This window comes from Rhipicephalus microplus, chromosome 2 (assembly GCF_043290135.1).
Source record: "Rhipicephalus microplus isolate Deutch F79 chromosome 2, USDA_Rmic, whole genome shotgun sequence".
Lineage (NCBI taxonomy): Eukaryota > Metazoa > Arthropoda > Arachnida > Ixodida > Ixodidae > Rhipicephalus > Rhipicephalus microplus.
Window position 1 is genome coordinate 238,405,376 of NC_134701.1, and position 21,234 is coordinate 238,426,609.

General features: G+C 41.6%; 1 protein-coding gene across 1 annotated transcript in view; it reads left to right on the forward strand.

Annotated features, from left to right (window-relative positions):
- Positions 1-2,277: 2,277 nt before the first annotated feature.
- Positions 2,278-21,234, forward strand: part of LOC119185526 (uncharacterized) — a gene marked incomplete at its 5' end in the record, with an annotated part of 35,824 nt that continues 16,867 nt past the window's right edge. The window contains 2 exons of the mRNA XM_075878083.1: positions 2,278-2,385; positions 2,946-3,047. Coding sequence (XP_075734198.1) covers positions 2,278-2,385; positions 2,946-3,047 — 210 coding nt within the window. The remainder of the gene's footprint in view (positions 2,386-2,945; positions 3,048-21,234) is intronic.

Below are 21,234 nucleotides of genomic sequence, written 5' to 3' on the forward strand. Positions count from 1 at the left end.
CGTCACTGCGCATATAAGGAGGTTGGTCACGCGCAGAGAAAATGCGCGAGCTTATCATGCGCGTTTTGGAGCCTGTTGACTGGCCCTTTAAGATGTTGTGATCTCTGAAGACCTCTTGAATAAGCTTGTGATAATATTCGAACGCTTCGAATGTGCGAACAAATAGTTGAGTATTCGAACTCGCTTCGATTCGAATTTAAATTATCGTCGAAGTATTCGAAATGATCGAATAGGTGTATAATAATCTGCATGTCATAGCCTGTAAAGGTGGTTTCACTATTGTGTAGGAGAGCTAAACCAAGAAAGCACCTATCAAGGGAAAATTGGCTTTGCTGCGAAACCTTTTTTCAAGTTGAAAGGGGCCCTGCAACACTTACTGAACATGGTCAAAAAACGCTGCGGATCTGTAGTCGAGGCTACCGAGAACACGCGAGGCAAATATTATAGCGCAGCACGTGACCTGTTGTTCACAATAAATTTTCAAAGCTAAAAATTGCTTTCTTCCCTCGGCAAATGACACTACAAGCTCAAAAATTACTCGTCACAGCCAAGAAGGCATACACGGCTCTGGTCACATCCACTGGCTGATTTGAGCATGGCGTGCTCGTTACCAGGGCCGCCTCGAGAGGCCGCCACTTGTCTACGAGTACGTGTGTGATCGCCCTGCAAATCCGCGTATCCGAAGAAAAAAAAAAGAGGGGCTCAAGGTCACGAGGTGCATGTGACGTATTTTTTTTCGCCATACCATTCCTCCGTGCTTAACTTCCAGCTATTTTGTCGGGACCTGAAGAAAGAATGAAATTGCAGCATGTGATTGGAACTCCGCTCATACTGAACCGATTCTAAAAACTTCGCGGCAGTAAACTTGCGAGGCAACAAGCATGTTTACTGGCCCTATGTCTACTTGAAAAAGTGTTGCAGGGCCCCTTTAAAGGAACATGTTACCCTCAAATCAATTCATTTTATTAAGCTTGTTAATACGTCTTATATGCTCCAAGTATAATAAATATCAAGACATTATCTTACTGGTTATCACTCATACCATACCAAAGCTACTACTCAAGGTTGTTTACTTTTAACGAAAGAAAAAAGGTACTTGCATAGAGCCCCTATTTCAATTCAAAAGAAATACTGTGCAGGTTAGTTAGGTTCTGATAAATGTTCCTTTTTTTATGTCATACATACCATCCGATTTGAAATTATTCGATCAAAGTCACTATTCGCTTTGAACCTGAAAATCACTATGTGCAGATGCCTACTCTTGAAGCATCTACAATATCATAGGGGGCAGTTCTTCCAAGCTTCAAGCAAAACTTGATAGCATATTGTTGTTGAAGAAAATGCTCTATAGTGCCATGTTACAAAATAGAAAACAGTGTTTCACGAGAACGCGCGTCATACCGCTCGAACTGCTTGCAGTAAACTGCCAACCATCTGCGTTCGCAGTGCAGAGCCCCCACCACATGGCCCGAGTTATTTTACCACTCTGCCATGAATAGTCACGTCACAATAAAATAATGTGCATTACTTTTATAGCGGACACTGTAAGCTGAAGAAATGAATAAATGTCATGGATGATTTCATGTGTGATCACATCTCCAATGCTAAGCCAGTGTTGACATTTTCCAGCTTCTCTTTTGGCCAAGCACTTGTGTTGAAAAAGCAAGGTGCATTGCAAGTGCGCTCCCGCTCAGCTGGATTCGTTTGTTGACAAACTGTTGTTCAGCCTCTGAATTGGAGAGGACATGACGAATTTTGCAATTCGTCAGTCTCATATTTTGACAATGGACATTTTAAATACTGGAAGTGTGAGACAGAGAAGCAAAGGGATTAATGGTTTTCTCATAATACTGTGCTTAACTAAGGCATTCAAGACTTTCTGTAATGAATGACTTGGTTTATTTGATTTCCTACCGTAGGTGTGTTCTCAGCTACATTTTATATACACATTCTGAGCTGTTTTCCTTTATTCAAAATAAGACTGTGTGACCTTTCCAAAAACATTCTAGTTAGGCGATTGCTGGTTATTGCGACAAGCAGGCATGTTTCATTGTAGTTCTCGTGAGATATGATCAGTCTTCATATGTCATTGTGCATTATACGTGGTTGCCTCCTTTACTGGCACCAGCAGTTGCTTACCAGTGTCAAGTGCATTTGCTTCTAGGAGCGTTTAATATAGGTGTGATTGCTTTCTTATTGGCAATGTGTTCGCTTGAATTCTGTATGAAATGTCATGCATAAGTCGCATGTGAAGTGTCTGGCATTCCTAAATTGTGATCGTGCATTGCTTTCTTTTCAGCGAGCTATGGACTGTTTGTAGCCTCTGCAGTTATCAGTGCCATTGGTCTTGCGGCTGCCGCCCTTTGCATTAGGGGAGCCTACACTGTGAGTTTGGTTGTCTTGTACTCCTTTCAGGTTATATTCATGGAATTGTAATTAACAATCCCTGTCAGAAATAATTAGCCTCTTAACAAAAATTGTGCGACGTGACTTGCCACATCTTGGCAGCAGTCTTTGAGTAACACATGTAAGAGAAGTATATCTATTAGTGATTTCAAAGTAAAAAAAAATTCTGAAGAAAACTGCCAGGAGAATTTCTGGTTGTATGAGGGCTAATTGGACTTGTCTGTCTGCCTTTTTCCTTAATTGTTGACATATGGGCATGATACTCAGAAACTGGTATTGTGTTCCAGTGAATACTACTTCGGAACTACTAAGTGTTTTTGCATTAGATTTGAGTAAATGTAATACTTTTTCTTTTTGTTAGTGGTACCAAAGAGGCATTGTAGGAGACATGGTTGGTACAGAATTTCGTCATATAATTGAAGCCCTTAGTACATAATATCGATGGGGACTTTGTTGGGAACAAACGAATTCGTCAAAATATGGGTTGTCTCATAAATAGGGCACGTGTAGTGGAGGTTCCAATGTATTTATCTGTGCAGGACCAACGACACTTGCTGCTTCCATACTTGGTGTTTGAAGGACTTTTGGCTGTTGTCCAGGGTGTGGTTATCATAATTGTCATAGTTGCTATTATTGCCAGTGTGAGTATACATTCTTATATTAGAGAATGTTATGTCATTTGTCTGTTCTGCAATTATTTATTCTCCCCTTTATTACATTTTATAACTACTACCCAAGTACGAAGAGGTGCTGTCTGCACTATTCTGGAAGACTCGCCTAGCATGTTCAAGTGCGGGAACGCAAGCGCGAGCATGCGCACTGCACCGCGAAATCAGAATCGTTTGGTAAAAAGTTTTTTTATGGTCGAAATACACTTTTAGAGACTCAGTACATCGTCTGAGATTGCGTGCTTGGATCTTTGAGGTTCTAATGTGCCTTAGTGTGTCTTAACTTTTAGATTACAGATTGGCATTGGCGGCATAATTTTTTTCTAATGCGTCGACACGGGCTGCTGTCATGGCACTGTGTTTACACATGTCTGCACATACTATAAAAGTGGACTAAAAACAAAAGAATGCAAGGAGTGTCTTGGCGAAAAAGTGAGGCCCCACAACGTCAACATGCACTACTGTTGAGGTCGCACTTTTGTGGGCATGGCAGTGAATCTCCCAAAATCATTCCCGACACCTTCGCATTGACAAAATTGTAACATGGCTCTGAAGCTTTGTGACCTCTGTCTATCACGTCAAAACGCTTCTTCTGTTACTCTTGCCGCAACACTCCGGTTTTATGCAAAAAAGCATTATAAATTTGAGAGGGGTTACTGCTATCTCAAGTCACAATGCACTTGGTTCATTAAATATGCGCATACAGGCCGTATATTTACAGTGCTAATATGATCGCAGACATATGAAAACGTAACTGATAATCTGTTCTTCTTTATGTTGCTACGGCCCTGAAAAAGAAATTAAAATGCACGCAAGGTTTCTTTTGGCACATGCTAATTTTCTCTTTCTGGTGATAACAATTTTGGGTGATACGCTTATTTTTCATGGTCCCGTGAGATTCGTGTCACTAAGGTTTCACTGTATGTGCAATGCAAATAAACGAAGGCATTTTTCATGCTCTATGCTTCTATTATGTAAGGAGGCTCAATATACACATTAATTTACCCTTGTGTTTTTGTGTGGAAATTGCTATTTGAAATACACTTGAACCCCCCAACAACGAACACAGCTTCAACGAAATTTCTACTACGAGAAATTCATGGTTCCCTATCAGCAGTCCATAGGAGTAAATGCATAAATATTATTTCCACAATGAACACTTTTTTTTCTGCTGTCCCGCTTCAACGAAATCTCGCGATGGGATTCCAGGCTCAGATATTTCTTGCTTTAACATTTTGTTGCACTTTCACAACCTGAAAATATGTCAAAAAAGTCTAAAACACGCGTTGGAACCACCAAAAACCACTGCTGTTCAGCAAGCATGGGCGCCGCCATTGTTCAATAGTGATAGCAATGAGACTGCCCTGCTTTTGCCACTGGCTTGCTTTTGAGCCACTGACAATTTGAAGCTGAAGCTGCCGCTCAGGTCTTAGTTTTCTTTACGCAGCTGCTGGGTGTAACTGCGGAACGATGCCTTTTCCGATGCCAATGCTTATCATTTTGTTTGCGCTTGGCCAGTGTGGTAACTAATCAGAGTGGCTGTTTGTCTGCATTATAAAAAAAATCGTCTCACTGCGAGTGATGGATGATAAGAATGGCATGGAATAAGACAAAAGTCGCCGCTCCACGATACTCTGTTTTTATCTCGGCATTCTCGGATACACTTCGACGGCAGAAAGCTGTTGGTTTGAAAGTATGTGTAAATGCAACTGTTTGGTTCGTTCACGAAAGCGGTTGTAGGCTTTGTTTTAGCGTGTTTTTCACCATGGCCTCGCTATGCATGGGTGAGAATCGCCTCGTGATGCTGCTAGGAAAGAATAAGCAGCGGACACTTTTCGAATTTTGAGAACAAACGTTTCTTTGTTTTGCTAGCTAAGATCGGCTATATATTTTTTTTGAATTCACTACAACGAAATTTTTTCTGGGCCCCATCAGTTTTGTTGTAGCGGGGTTTGACTGTAGCTCTGGCCAGGTAGAATCTGTGGCGGGAAGTACACCATCAAAGATGCAGTAAACATACTTTGGTGTGGTGCAATAAGTAAATCTCTCACAAAGGTATTTTAATGGCTTGAAGGTGCCCTGCAACACTTTTCCAAACAGCCATGGAATAATTTACTAAGGGGATTATTGCCTCACGAATCCACTGCCTCAAAAAAATTTTTAATCCATCCAGGAGGAGTGGAGTTTATAAATGTAAAGATTTGTTGCACGGTGCATTCTCTTCTTTTGTCCCGACGAAAGCATTGCAATCTATGCAAGGAAGGATGGCACTGGGAAAGAAAATATGTCACGTGTGCCTCGTGAACACGAGCATTTCTTTCTTTTTGTTCGAATGCATGGTTTTTAACTGTAATTGCGCTCACACACATGGACAAGTTTCGGCCTCGCACGGTGACTCCAGTATTGACAGAGCTTGCCATGCTGAGTTCAGCTAATGGCCGATTGTTGGTTTGGGATGCAGGGGTGTTGGGCCTGTAGCGTGATTCATCAAGAGAAGAGAAAGTGATCTTGAGCTGACTTTGACATTTTATTTTAAATTCCAGGTCGCATGCTGCGCTATATTTGACTCATGTGTTCTCAGGAGCCTCAAATACCGATCCGCAGCACAGCGTTGCGAAAATTCTTGGCCTTGTTCTATTGCATGTAGAATGCTTCTAAAGCTAACTTTGCCACAGTAAATGAGTGGCCTGTGGGAAAGCGTGCTACAGTTGAATCTGGCAAAACAAGTCAGTATTATCTGAAGTTTAATATCTAAACTACGGTGTGAGGGGGAGGGGTTAGCGTCTTCTTGCGATGATCATCGCACTAATGCTCAGCAGTATGGGGTAGGCTAGTTCTGCTGACGCATTGTGCATGTAATCCACAGGAAAGATTGCGATCACCAGAAGTGGTTATTAACAAAATCGAAGTGCGAGTTCTAATTAATTAGTGTGGTTACAGTATCTGCAGGGACAGTGTATCAAGGTTCCTGTTGCATTAATATTCTAATCTGGCAGCGAAGCTCACCTGCTTAGAGCATCAGAACCTCTTGCTTTCAAAACTTTGGTTGCAATGCCTAACAATGTTACTACATGAGTGATGAACATATAACACACAAAAAAAGACATTTTATTTACACTTAGCTCGAAAAGAAATTCGTTTTAAGAAATTGGAGAGCACACTTGAACAATGACGCAATCACCTTGTGCTGCATTTTAGTCGGCTGCAACACTCGAACTATTTGTGGAATCAACGGAGAAACGTCGCAAATGTTCTATCATACTGGCTTGGCTGGAGGCCTAGGTTGGCAGAAAGCCACTAACGTTGCCAGCTGCAGTTTAATATTGCAGTGGATTCATCGTGTGGAGAGCGGAGTAGTCAAGTCTATTGTTAGCCTGCATCAACATGGCAAAAGTACGCTATATGTGCCCGATTTCATCAAAAAGAGCCACTAATTTCGTCCACTATAGTCGATTGTCCGTTGTATTGCGGTTCATTAATGGCTAACTTCACCGCATTAATTTAATACGCAGACCAAACTTAAGCTGAATAATGGTCCGTTCTAGTCAAAAGGCTGTTGTGCATAGGTTCGTTAGAATGAGCGTTGACTTTATTTAAAGAGCAAAATGATTTTCCACATGTTAGTAAAGTACAATTTTGCAATCGTGAAAACACCACTCTTAACCTGACATGAGACTTGGTAAGTGTGAAAGCCGTAAAAAAAAATTAGAGTAGAGACTCCAAAGAGATTCCCGCACCAAACACCTTGACGTAGTAAATTTTGAAAGCAATCATCGGGTCCTGTACAGCATTACTCGATAAAAATTAAGCACATTGTCTTCTGTCCCTAGACCTGGCATACGAGGTTTCAGAAAATTTCATTGAGCCAATGTTGTAAAAATACGGAAAATTCATTTTGAAATTCACTACATCACACGTGGAAATTTTAGCTGAGAATTTACTTTTAAACTTCAATTTTGATTTTCTCTGCTAATAATGAACTTATGATAGGGAAACTTTTGGCATTGTCGATCTCAGTGTTGTTTATCAATCTAAACTAAGCCTAAACCAAGTCAAAAAGGGCTGTCAATACTTGTTGTCATGTGGCATGGCACATTTCTTTTCTGAATTACTGATGCTTGAATGCACCGCATAGTTGGGAGTACTAGTATAATAGCTGACTTATAAAAAATCAATTTCTGGCAATGATTTGGAGCTGTGTATGATATTTCTGCCGTCCCGAAAAACATTATTCATGCTTTACAAATCTCCTAAGTATTAAGGTCGCCAGCAGTGCTATTGTTAAGGTGGATTTCATTTTTTATAATGTGGGGTAGTTCAAAATACTGATTTTTATTGGAATGGTAGTTTTCATGTGCGCTGTGCAGTAGTTAAGTGATGTTGAATTGCTAGTACATATTTTTTTCTTTTACAGAAGTAAGCCTTTTTATAATTTATAGTTTTGTGCTCTAAAAGCAACATTTTCTTGTTCCAATAACTGCTCCAAATTCTATTTTGGCTGTTACTGCTCTGCTAAAGTGTTTTATATTGTGTAGCCCACCATTGTTTATAGGTATGAACTGTATGCAGAAGCGTAGTAAAAAAAAGTGTTTTAGCTGTGTTGTCACAGAAGGTTGATGCCATACTGGCCATGATAGGGTAGCAGTTAAGGTGTCGTGTTGCAAAGTTTGAAAGCTTCGGTTCAGTCGGCCATGGCAGTTGCATTTACTTAGGGGTGAAGTGCGAAAACTGTGTGCTTGTATTAATGCATAATTAAAAACTCCAGGTGCTTGAAATTAATTTCGAGCCACCCTACTCTGGTGTTTCTCATAACCCACAATATCGTGTATAAAGTCTTATCATTTAATTTGCTGTTAGTGCTGTCCTCGTACCATTTTGTCCATGTCTTTTTCAGGGTGATCTTCAGTTGCTTTTGCTTCTCTGCGCTCTCATGTTGGTACTCGCCTTGCAGGTATCACTGGTTTACTTACTACTCACACATAAGTGTCCATCCTGTGGTTATTCTCCCATTGCATTTGCTACACATGCATAGCTATCGGCTGCAATTATGTAGCGTGTCCAGAAAACTGATTGTGTTCTCTGTTTCGGGAAGCATAGTTACCCGAGGCCTAAGTACTCCTTGAGGCACGACATGTACATTCATCAATGCACCTGTCAAGTGTGCTTAAAGCACCATGCTATGTGGGTTTAATATGTTAATAAAGCCTGGTTAAAGATAGCTTGCATCTGAGAACATTCAGCCTCTCTTATAGCACTGCAGAACCTTTTTGCAATTGCACAGCTAACTTATTGGAGTCTCCTGAGCGTTTTGCTTCGTGTCCTCTTCCCTTTATTATCTTTATTTCACTTGGCAGTGCCTTTATTGGTCATTGCAGAATATTCTTGAAGCCTTGCAATTGGCAAGTGGAAAAACTGATGCAATGCCATACTCAGATACAAGCACTGAAGCACTCTAGACAAGCGTACCAAAAACTGTACTGGTGTTTGAAGGCGTAAAAGAAGCCATTAGATTATTTTAAGCGTTTGACATGCTGTTTCGTTTTTGCAAGGAGTATGTAAATATTCAAACATTTTAAAATTTGCATTCGTACTAATTGTATTCAATTCGATAACATATCGAAAAAGAAGCTTATAATATGCATTGTAACTTGAATATTCGAGTGTGGTGCCCAATCGACATATTCCCAGAGGAGATGTTGGGAACGCAGCATAACTATGCATTAACTGCCTCAAACTTCCATCAGCTTACGTGCATCGTTGTTAGCAACAATGCTAACGCCTTTGTAACATTTACGAAAGTACGTGCTCTTTTCTTTGTGTGTCATTGCGTAAAAAGCACTTCAGCTTATTCGCAAGACCAAGCGTTGCTATCAAACTATGACAAGGAATACATTCTGACATTGCTGACAGCGGCACAAGCTGATGGGCTTTCAGGCTTTCGTTGAAACATGTGCAGGCATTTTGGCGGTGATTCATTATTGAAAACCAGTGCAGCTACACATGATTTGCGTTAACTGCCTCATTGTGACGCTGAGTGTCTCTAGCAAGTTGCATGCAGTGTGTCGACTTAAACTCACTCTGTAAGCACTGCCCTTGCACCCTTGCGCAGTGACATTTTTTCTTGATGCTCGCTTTGCACATGACCATGCGAAGGTGACATAAGTTATATTTTGTCAGGTCAATGTGGTGACAGCAAGTTGTCGTCATTTCTACGAGCGATGCAGTGAAATCTCGTTATAACGAACCTCAGATTACCGTATTTTCCAGTGTATACGATGCATGTTTATATAAGACGCACCCCCACTTTTCGCAAGTTTCCACGCAAGACTTGATATATAAGGCACCTGAAATTCCTTGCTTTCCGCAAATAAACTTCATAACGTGTGGTCGAGCGAGCATTGTAAAGTGCCGTGCTTGCTTTTCTGAGCGCTAGTCCGTAAGAAAACTTATACAATGCCAAACTAGAGAAAAAATAATGCACACCCACTGAAAGGTCCCGCATGACTGCTGGAAAAACGCTTTATTCTTCAAATCTCCCAAAGTCCTCGCTTACGGCGCACTTTGGTATAGCTCGGCAAGCTCTGGGGGCAGCAACACTGGGACCACCTCTGCTTCGTCTTCGGAATCGCTGCTGCTGCCGTCATGATCAAGGTCAGGGGCTGAGGATGCTAGCAGGCCTGCCTTGCGGAACCCCGCAATTACTGTGTCCTGTGACACTGCGACCAGGCCTGCACCCACTTCACGACTTCGTAAAATGAAGCACGCCTCATGCGTCTGGTCGCAGTGTAGCTGTGCTTGCCGTCGGACATCCACGACTCCCACTGGTGCCGCAGAATAGCCCTGAAACTGCGGTTCACTAAAATTTCTAGCAGCTAAAGCGTTTTCATTATCTCTCCTGGGATAACGGCGGTGGAGCTGTTCTTTGACTTGATGAGTTCTAACGTCAGCTCCGTTATATGGGCCAACATACTATCCAAGACCAGGAGCCCTTTCTTTGCATGAAAGAAACCATCCAGTCACTTAGAAAAAGCATTTCTCGAGCCACTTGCCCATCATTTCTTTGTCCATCTAATCTTTCACGCTCGTTTCTATGTTAATGCCAGACGGGAAGGCCTCTTTTGGCATCATCTTCCGCTTAACTATTACCATTGGGGGAAGTTTTGTCCGTTGGCGCAACACGCGAGCACAACCGTGAAGTGCACTTTTTCATGGCCGGTAGTCTTGATGCTGATGGCCTAGTCACCTTGTGGTGCCGCATTCCTCTACATTGGGATGTCAAACGTCAGTGGCACTTAGTCCACATTTATTATAGAGCTGTCATTTTTGCCATCATCTTCAATGGCTTTCTTTATGAGAGCCTTGAACCTCTCAAGCTTGTCCTTAAATCTGCTGGCAGATTTTGGCACATGCTTGTGCGGGCCCTCATCGCCAGCGTTTGCGGTGCATAAATCTTGAGCACCAGAACTGCCCGCCAATGAAGTTAACGGCGCACACTTCCTTCGCTAGCACCTGCGCTTTGAGACGCAGCTGCACTGTCGACATCACCCTACCTTGGGCACACTGCTCCAGTATTTGTGTGCAGACGTCCCTCAAGGTCTGGCCATCATGCCTTCTTGCCGTGGTCAGCTTTCTTGTTGCTATTCATAGCCTGAAGCTTGCCAGTAGACTGTCTCCATGAACGGATAATTTTTTCGGTGACGTGGAAATGACAGTTCGCAGCCCGGTTCTTGTACTCCTCAGCATACTTCATAGCGGTGAGCATAAACTTTGCCGTGTAACTTTCCCGCGTAGCCGGCATGCTGCAGGTGAAAATAAGAAAGGCGCAGACCAACCGAACGAGTAAGATTGCAAATGGCGACTGGCCAGACAGCCCGACTCGCTGAACAACAGCATGCAAGAGCGGACGAAGCCGAGTCCAATTTGGATTGGGTTAGATTTGTGCACCTATTGTCAGGCCGATTTCACCGAGTATAGCCTCTGAAACTTGCATAGCTTCCGTGAGCTGATAACTTGCACGGTGACATTATGTATTTTCGTTTTTGTTGTGGAATTGTAGTATTGGCATGTTGAGTCTTTGCTCTTATAATTATGACGCATCATTCGCATCCTATTGTTCTAGTCATTTATAAAAAGGCTAATCAGTATCAACGCGAGTTTCTTCCAAAAGAACTACAAAAAGAAGTATGTATAAGACGCACCTCGGAAAAATTTGGAAAAAAACAGGGTCTTATACACCGAAAAATACGGTAACACTTTCTTCATATTCATGACACTTCGAAAATTGTCTTGCAAATTTTCATTGGTTTATAGTAAAAATATTTCACAACTGCGAATATCAGAATACTGAATGTTTCAGAATAACGTGTGAAATTTTATCTCTCATATATCTTCATAACACTTCAAAATAATGAATAGCTATTGTAAAAAGCTGCTCACGGCTGTGAAAACAATGACCAGCACTGGACCCGCCACGGTCATCATCATCAGAATGCCCGCACGATTTCTCTATCGGCCCGCCATGTTCAAATGGGCTACAGCTCTATCGCCATCATTACCTGGTACTTGTTTTCCAAGTCAGGCTTCGCCTCGTTGCATTTGTCTTCGTCGAGCAGCTTTACCTGCGTGCTTCTCACGCGGCTGTTTTCTAGCCTCTTGGTTGGTAGTTCAATGTTCAAGATGAGCTTCGGAAGCAGCACAAAAGGAATGCTATGACAGTGAAAAATGCAACGTCAGTGACCCTATGGGGAGCCAGCTCGCGCGTTTCTGGGACATGGAGCGCCGCCACCCTGTTGGGCGCGGCCGGAAGCATTCGGGCGTACAAACAGAGGCGGTCGTCATGAAAACAAATACAAATAAATGTGGCTACTAATGTGAACCATGCCGCCGTGTGCAATGACCGAACAAGGAAAACAAAAAACCTTCTTGACCATCATTATTGTTATTTTTTCAAATCCCACAATGACAAAAAGGTTTTAACAGGAGAAAATATTCCAGAACATGATTGACTCGCTCTGGCATAGCTTTTCACCAATGCACATAGGTTGGCAGCCTGGAAAACATCATGTTTTTATTTAAACCTTACCTTGAAAACATTAAAGAAAGCACATGAAAACTTCTGTACCAAGCATCACGTCACATATTACACACACAGTATTTATGCAATTGAACCACGACTTCTACAGTAATGAAAGGGATGACATTTCATTATATCCAGGGAATAAAAAAAACAGTTGTCATTTGATTTGTGAGGAGTGACTTTAGTAGCAAAAATCTGAAAAAAAAACTCGTCACATTTGACTAAATATGGGATTACGTCTGACCGTCATGAGCACAGCTACAGACCAGCTACAAAACCATGACTGCTAGAAAAACCGTGATGATCTAGGCATGTTTCATTACTGATCATTGATCACACACTGTATGTCAAACACTGAACCGTTAAAATCTATTACCACCAGGTTCTTCAAAGGTATTCTTTAAAAAGTCTCAGGCTTAGACAACAGCGGAATACAAGCTTGCAAATGGTCTGCAGGCAACGGAGAGTTTACTTTGTTAAAGCATGGCCGTTGCGACATGTTCGCATTTCTGCTAACACCACAAACCTCCACTTTACACTTTCTGGTCTTTCATTTTGCAGGTCGCCTTGTACATTTATTTTGCGATTCACCGTCGGCTTCAAAACATTTTTCTTTAAGAGCGCGATCAAGCATTTTGTGAGTTAAGGCTGGCTGCTGAACACACAATAAAGGAAAGTGTGTGGGAAGCAGCTTCTGTAATATTGTGCAAGAGCTGTGACTACAGACTGTATAAATTTGACATGCTGCCAAAAACGGCTGTGACTGGGCCAAATGCTACCTCAGTGTTGTCTAAGACACTAATTTTATTTCAAAGTGGACATATAACGAGCACACTGCATATTATGTTTAGCTTCTCTCGCTCAATTAGAACACACTTATCTGAAAGTTTACGTCGTACATTGTATGGCATTTCGCCGTAAAATCGTAGTTGCTGTTTCTGTGAAAAAACTGTTTCTTCCCCGTCATACATGCATGTACTTCAAATCGGACAGATTCTATCCTTTCGACAAGTCTCGCGAAGGTACCCGACTGCGCACAGCACATCTAATCACTGGCATCGCTGCTGGCCCGCTGCGTCACAGTTCTTAGCGAAGTGTCCCAATCTTCGCTGGTCTTGCACTTTCCAAAGTACCTACAACACAACACAGGTCGAACAAAACCGGTGGCAGTGTTGCATGGCATTCACCATGAGTTATAGTGCGCGCAAGGTGTACAAGAGCACGTTTTAACGTGCTTATAGGACACCTCACGGCGGCTCTCTACTACTAGCTGCTTCTCAGCCAGCTCGCCAGGGCGGCGCATCATTTAAATTTTAGGCGTGCCACCTGGGCAGCACTGGCTAAACATTGGATGAAGTTGCCGATGATTACCGGTGCATGCTTCACTAATGATTGAACACTACACACAGTGCTATGACAAAATGTGCACATGAGCTTAGCAGACGACCAATAACACTCGGATCATTTGTCATGATAAATTGCGAGGAGATCAAAGACCGCGTTGAAACAATGCGCGCGAACCAACAGGAAGAAACTGTATTTAGCGCTCATGCTCTATCGAATCTAATACAGATATTACGAATGCAATATTCAATGAATATTCGAAACCTTCGGCGAATATTCGAAGCTTTTACCTATTCATTTTAAATGATTTGAGTGATTTTAAGTGATCTTGTGGTCAATTTGTAGTGAGTGATGCATAGTAGATAGATGATTATATGCTTCATGGTTGAGTGTGGCTATCGTTGCTATTGCAAAGCTATATGTACCTACATTGTCACTTGTTCTCTGCAGATCTACTTCCTCATGGTCGTGGTATCATTCTACAAGCAGTTGGCCTTTATCAGTCAGAACCCAGGACAAGTGGGCATGACCCCAGATGCTGTAATGCTCCCCAGTGGTTATGTTGCACAGCCAGGTTACCCTGCAGCTCCACCACAGTACCCACAGCAGTACCCACCACCCGGACAAGATAAGATGAACATGGTGTAATGAGCAACACTAAGCAATGGCAGTGATGACCGGTGTTGTAGTGCCAGTTGCATAGTTGCTGCCAGACTGTGCAACTGCTTGCAGACATTTTATCTGTAGTGTTGAGCTTGTACCTTCTGCACATTTGATGTGCTCTCTGGTTTGGCTTTGCTGACATTTGATGGCCTCCTTAGGAATTTCATTTTGGCCAAACAGTGAATTGTAGTGGATAATCTTCATTTCCTTTAGTTCTTTGAAAACTGCTGTTGAAATTTTGGACAGAAGACTTGCCAAAATTTGGGTGGGCAGAGACTTCTTCGTGAATTCAGGGCCAGTTTTCACTGATATATCTGTATTGCAAAACTCAATTTTAGCATCTGAAATATTTGTTTCAGTAATATGCTTACACCCGATGAAAAAAAAATTGTGCCAATGGGGCAGAGAAACTTGCCAATTCCATATAATTAAAACATAGGTCCATTTGAAACTTCTACAGTTGCTGTATCTTTCTTTCCTCTTATGGCGTGCTGTGCAGCTGAGCCCGAATTTTTCACTATGTAGACTACAAGTGCAGCTTTTCCCTTGACTCTGGAAAGTAAGATTTTCTTTTATCTCCGGGGTGCAGATGACCTTGGCTGTGACTCATTCAGTGTTGCATTGACTGAAATATGAATATGCACTTTGCTTTTTAGTTATTTTCCTGCAGTGTTCATTTGCAGCAGCTGAGCTGCTCATTATTTTTTCTTCTCCTGACACATTTGACCTGCCCTTGCATTTGGCATTGCAGATCTATATACCTTTTCTCATATTTCATACTATTATTCAACATCGATAGCTCTTAACTTCGATGCAATGTACTTCTTTGTTCATTGAATATTTTGAGTGCAGCAGTTGACAACTTATGTCATACTTGTTATGTGGATCATCAGGTGTACTTACATGTACTCTCAAACTCAGCACTTTTTGTGCTTGTTCCTTTGCACAGTTTTCTAGTCGTTTAAAGAGTTTTTGCATTTCTTGTACTTCTTTGGCCTCAAGATTTTTTTAATCATTGGAATATAATGGATGCTCTATTTACAGACTTAACGTGCCTTGCAATGTCCAACTGACAGCATATTAATATTGCAGCATATTGACACCCTTCTTTGTCCCTTAGTGCATACATCCCACTTTTGCCTATCCCAAGTTTCCTCTTCACTGCTTTGACGCTTCCTCCGTTTTTCAGAGCGTGTTCAATTCTCTCCATGTTATACCTTCTTACATCGCATACTTTACATCTATTAATCAACTTCGAAAGCTCTGCCAGTTATGGATAGGATAGTTAAAATAGCGGAGGAGTTTTACAGAGATCTTTACAGTAGCCGAGACAACCACGACCTTAATACTATAAGAACTAGCAGTAACCCAGATGACACCCCACCAGTAATGATAGAAGAAGTCAGAAAAGCTTTGGAGAGCATGCAAAGAGGCAAAGCTGCTGGTGAGGATCAGGTAACATCAGATCTGCTGAAAGATGGAGGACAGATTGTGTTAGAAAATCTAGCCACCCTGTTTACGAGGTGTCTCCTTACGGGAAGGGTACCAGAGTCTTGGAAGAACGCTAACATCATCTTAATACATAAGAAAGGAGATGACAAGGACTTGAAGAATTACAGGCCCATCAGCTTGCTCTCTGTAGTATACAAGCTATTTACAAAGGTAATTGCTAACAGAGTAAAGAAAACATTAGAATTCAATCAACCAAAGGAACAAGCAGGATTTCGAACGGGCTACTCAACAATTGACCACATTCATACTATCAATCAGGTAATAGAGAAATGCTCAGAGTATAACCACCCACTATACATAGCCTTCATAGATTACGAGAAGGCATTTGATTCAGTAGAAATATCAGCCGTCATGCAGACACTGTGGAATCAGGGCGTAGATGAAGTATATATAAACATTCTGGAAGAAATCTACAGGGGATCAACTGCTACCATAGTGCTTCATAAAGAAAGCAACAGAATACCAATCAGGAAGGGTGTAAGGCAGGGGGACACAATCTCCCCAATGCTATTTACCGCGTGCTTACAGGAGGTTTTCAGAAGCCTAGAATGGGAACAGTTAGGGATAAGAGTTAATGGAGAATACCTTAGTAACCTGCGCTTCGCCGATGACATTGCATTGCTGAGTAACTCAGGGGACGAATTGCAGCTCATGATTACGGAGTTAGACAAGGAGAGCAGAAAGGTGGGTCTTAAAATTAATCTGCAGAAAACGAAAGTAATGTACAACAACCTCGGAAAGGAGCAGCGCTTCGAGATAGGTAATAGTGCACTTGAAGTTGTAAAAGACTATGTCTACTTAGGGCAGGTAATAACCGCTGAGCCTAACCACGAGATTGAAGTAACTAGAAGAATACGAATGGGGTGGAGCACATTCGGCAAGCACTCTCAAATTATGACAGGTAGATTGCCACTATCCCTCAAGAGGAAGGTATATAACAGCTGTATCTTGCCGGTACTTAGCAACGGAGCAGAAACCTGGAGACTTACAAAGAGGGTTTAGCTTAAATTGAGGACGACGCAGCGAGCAATGGAAAGAAAAATGGTAGGTGTAACCTTAAGAGACAAGAAGAGAGCAGAGTGGATTAGGGGACAAACGGGGGTTAAGGATATCATAGTTGAAATAAAGAAGAGAAAATGGACATGGGCCGGGCATGTAGCGCGTAGACAGGATAACGGCTGGTCATTAAGGGTAACTAACTGGATTCCCAGAGAAGGGAAGCGGGTTAGGGGGAGACAGAAGGTAAGGTGGGCAGATGAAATCAAGAAGTTTGCGGGTATAAATTGGCAGCGGCAAGCACAGGACCGGGTTAACTGGCGGTACATGGGAGAGGCATTTGTCCTGCAGTGGACGTAGTCAGGCTGATGATGATGATGATGATGATGATGATGATGATGATGATGATGATGATATTGACACCCTGTTAAATGTTTACTGCTATGCTTTTTCTGTAGCATTTCCTGACATGTAAAACTGTTGAAGCATCAGACACATTCTCGGTCTACTACTATCGTAGTCTTGGTAAACGAATTTGTTAGTTGTTTTATCAGTGTGGTGATGAAGGTATTTATGTCATTTTAATTTTTGTTTTAAATTTCATCAGTGTTGTCATGAAGGTGTTAAAGAAAGTTAAAGTCATGAAGTTAAATAAAACCAGTTGCTACTCGATGCCAAAGTAACAGATTTAACCACCCGACTAACTGTACTTGAACGGAATGTTATTTTCCTCGAGAGCGTTCCAGACAATGCACAGATGCAATGTCTTGTAACGGCTGCCGTGCGACACGAAAGTGTCGCTCTCAGTTCACGGCTTGATGACTTCGAGGATCGCTCTCGTAGGGAGAACCTAATTTTTTATGTGATATTGGATTCTGCTTCAGAAACCTGGGCTGAGTCGGAGCTAAAAATTCGTGAAATCCTGTCTGCGTCCCTTAAACTGGAACTTCCTAATGAAGCCATCTCCCGCGCACACAGGCTTGGAACATATGTACAGAACAAATGTTGACCTGTTATTGTTCGCTTCAGTTCGTTCAAAACAAGAGAAAGTGTCTTTACTAAGAAATCGATGCTTCGCAGCACCCCCGTGTCAGTTAGCGAAGATTTCTGCAAGGCCATGCGCCACATCCAGAAAAAGCTTTTAAATTTCGCGAAAAGCACTGGGCAGCCATATTACTTGAAGTATAACAAGATACTAATCAACAAGAAAGCCTACGTTTATTGTCCAGTCACCGATCGTGTAACTGAGGCAGGACCTATTTATGATAACCCCGTTCACGTTGCTCCCGAAGTAAGCAATGCGGAATGCGCAGGGGCCAGCGTTCCTCCTTCACATCGATAGCTAGATAAGCATTTTCGAGCTCACGAATTTTCTTTTTTGCTATGTAATTCTCGAAGTGTTACTAACAAGCGTGATGCCCTATCTGCGCTAATAGATACATGTCTAGCTGATGTCGTCGTAGTAACTGAAACTTGGCTGTCCGCGGAAATTGAAAATAACGAAATATTTAACTGTTCAAAAAAAGTTTAAATTCTACCGCTGTGACCGGGGTACGAGGTGCGGGGGCGGCGTATTGATTGCCATTAGCGACGAGAGTAGCTCGTTCAGCGTGCCTGTTGTTTCACCGCTTGAAATTGTTGTCGCGTGTGTTCGCATTAACCACAAAGATATCGTTGTTTGTGGCTGCTACCGGCCTCCTAATCTTATTACCGGTTTCGCAAATGAATTACACGATGTACTAAATAAGTTGCGAGTAAGGTGACTTTAACTTCCCTAATGTTTCGTGGTCTCCCCCTTTCCCAATAATTTCATCAACTTCTGCTGACAGTGCTGCCTTTCTTGATGTGTGTTCAGACTTAACCTTACCCAGCTGGTTAACGCTCCAACCCGCATTACCTTGTCCACCTCCTCAGTTCTAGACTTGGTGCTGACCACGCATCCCGACATTATTAAATCCCTATCAGTTATTCCGGGCGTAAGCGACCATCTAGCTATTCATTTTAACATGACTAAAACAACTAAAAGAAATGATAGCTCAAAAGTTTTTAGGGACTACAAAAGAGCCGACTATGTTTCAATTAATAATGAGCTTCAGCTTTTCCTAAACGATTACCTTTCGCAATTTCTGGAAAGGTCCGTGCAAGAAAACTGGAATTTGTTTAAGCAGAAGGTAGCAGAACTTACCAATCGTTTTATTCCACTCCGCAGAATTAGGCAAAACGCAAAGTCCCCTTGGTTCACGCTTACACTAAAACGACTACTGAATAAAAAGAAACGAATTTTTCGAAGGGCAAAGCTAACTAACAACGCGTAAAGGTGGTCCGCTTATCATCACGCAGCTGACGAGTACACTCGCACATTATCCGTTGCAAAAGAAAATTATTATCAACAAACGCTTCCCTCCCTGCTTGCAACTAACCCACAGAAATTTTGGCAGATGATTAGGGGAAATGAAAAAAAGGCGATAGAATTAATCCATGATGATAACAGCCTTGTACCAAAAGAAGAGTGTTGTGTCATTTTAAGCTCTGTGTTTTCATCGTGCTTTGTTAAACCTACAGCACTTTCCTTTCCTGATACTCCCACCCACAACTTTGTTCCCATGGAACCCCTTTTATTTGACTGTGTCAGCATACAAAAATTGACAGAAAACATGAAATTAGCCAGTGCTCCAGGTGAAGAAGGTATCTGTGCAAAGTTTTTGCATAATACCTCTGTTTACTCATCTGTCATTTTATGTAAGCTTTTCACACAGTCTTTGGAATGTCATTGCCTCCCGGGTGACTGGAAAGCGGGAAAGATGGTTCCTTTTCACAAATCAGGTGACGTTCATAACCCCCGCAATTACAGGCCCATATCATCATCATCAGTGTTTATTCAATCAACGTAATACAAAAACATGGTTACAAAAGTATTTGGACCATTAGCCTGTGTGGCTAGTTAGTGGTCCAATCTATTACATGATTATTTTATTACATGTCAGGAGCAGAGGTGCAGTTAATATGATTATGAATCTATACACAAATTCAATGACAGGGTAGCTTTTAAGGTATATTTTATCGAATTAAATACACATGACAATAAATGCTAAATTGCTGCAAATATTCTTAGTACACAAGTGATAAAGAACTAAAGGCATACATTGTAACAATACAGAAGATAGTGATACCACAAAATATTTAGCACAATTTGTGCACAAAATTAACTGCGTTGAAGAATCAATACAATCGAACTCACTTCAGAACTAGAAACAAAAAGAAGGAAAGAAAAATAACTATGCCAGATGAGTCGTAAAAAAGTGTGGACGTGAGCTTAACTTTGGTTAAGAACATGAAAAACTTACAAAATGCATTTTACAAGTGAATTTAAAGTTGCGGGCAAGTTTAATTTCAAGTGGAATTGTGTTCCAGATTTTAGCACCAGTGAATTGTATTAACCGTTCGCCATATACATTCCTACAAGTAGGGAGGTTGAAGTTGCCGTTGCCTGCATGCCTTGTGTTACGGGTCGGTGTAGAAAACGCACTCACAGGTAGTGGAAAATTGGTGTTAATGATAGAATTTATCAACACCGCGGTTTTATAATTTCGCTGAGACGTGAAAGGCAGTATCTGAGTAGATGAAAACAAATCTGAGCTTGGGCAACAAGAGGACGATGCCGTAATAATTCTTAAGGCACGTTTTTGCAATCGTATGATCGGTGCTATATACGTTAGATAAGTAAAGCCCCATATTTCGCTACAATAACTGAGCTGAGAGTGAAATATAGAGAAGTATAATGATCGTAGCACGTTATATGGAAAGTAACATTTGGCTTTAATGAGCGTGAAGCATGCGAAAGCAAGCTTTTTGGATATGTAATTAACCTCATCTTTCCAATTCAGGTTTTCATCTATTAGAACCCCTAAGTATTTAAACGCGGAAACGCGCTCAATGGGCGCGTTGTTAATTTCTAAGTTCAGATGACTATAATCTAGGTTTTTTCTTCTGGAATGAAATATGATATATTTAGTTTTGGCTACATTTAATGCGAGCTTGTTGCGGGCGAACCATGCGGAAATCTGTGCCAACTCTGCCGTGATTTCTTCTTTTAGCGTGCACAGAGAGTTACCTTGGAAAAGCAATGCAGTGTCATCAGCGTACATTATGGTTTTGCGTGAAAGAGCAGATGGTAGGTCATTTACTTATAGTGAAAACAACATAGGACCTAGCACGGTTCCCTGGGGTATTCCACATGTTATTTTTCTAAATCCTGAAGATATACGGTCAAACACGACGCATTGTTTTCTATCTGCCAGATAACTAGAAAATAACCGAAGTGTCCTCTCGGTGAAGCCATAATAAGATTCTAATTTCTTTAATAAAATGGAATGCGAAACAGTATCGAATGCTTTTTTTATATCCAAGAAAACGCTCACGGCAATTTCGTTATCATGAAGTACTGAGTTGACGAACTGTGCTAGTGTAAAAACAGCTGTGCTCGTTGACCTATTTGTGATGAAACCATGTTGTTCAGGGCAGATTATGTCGTTTGAGCTTAGAAATCGACAGAGACGGGACCTAATTACC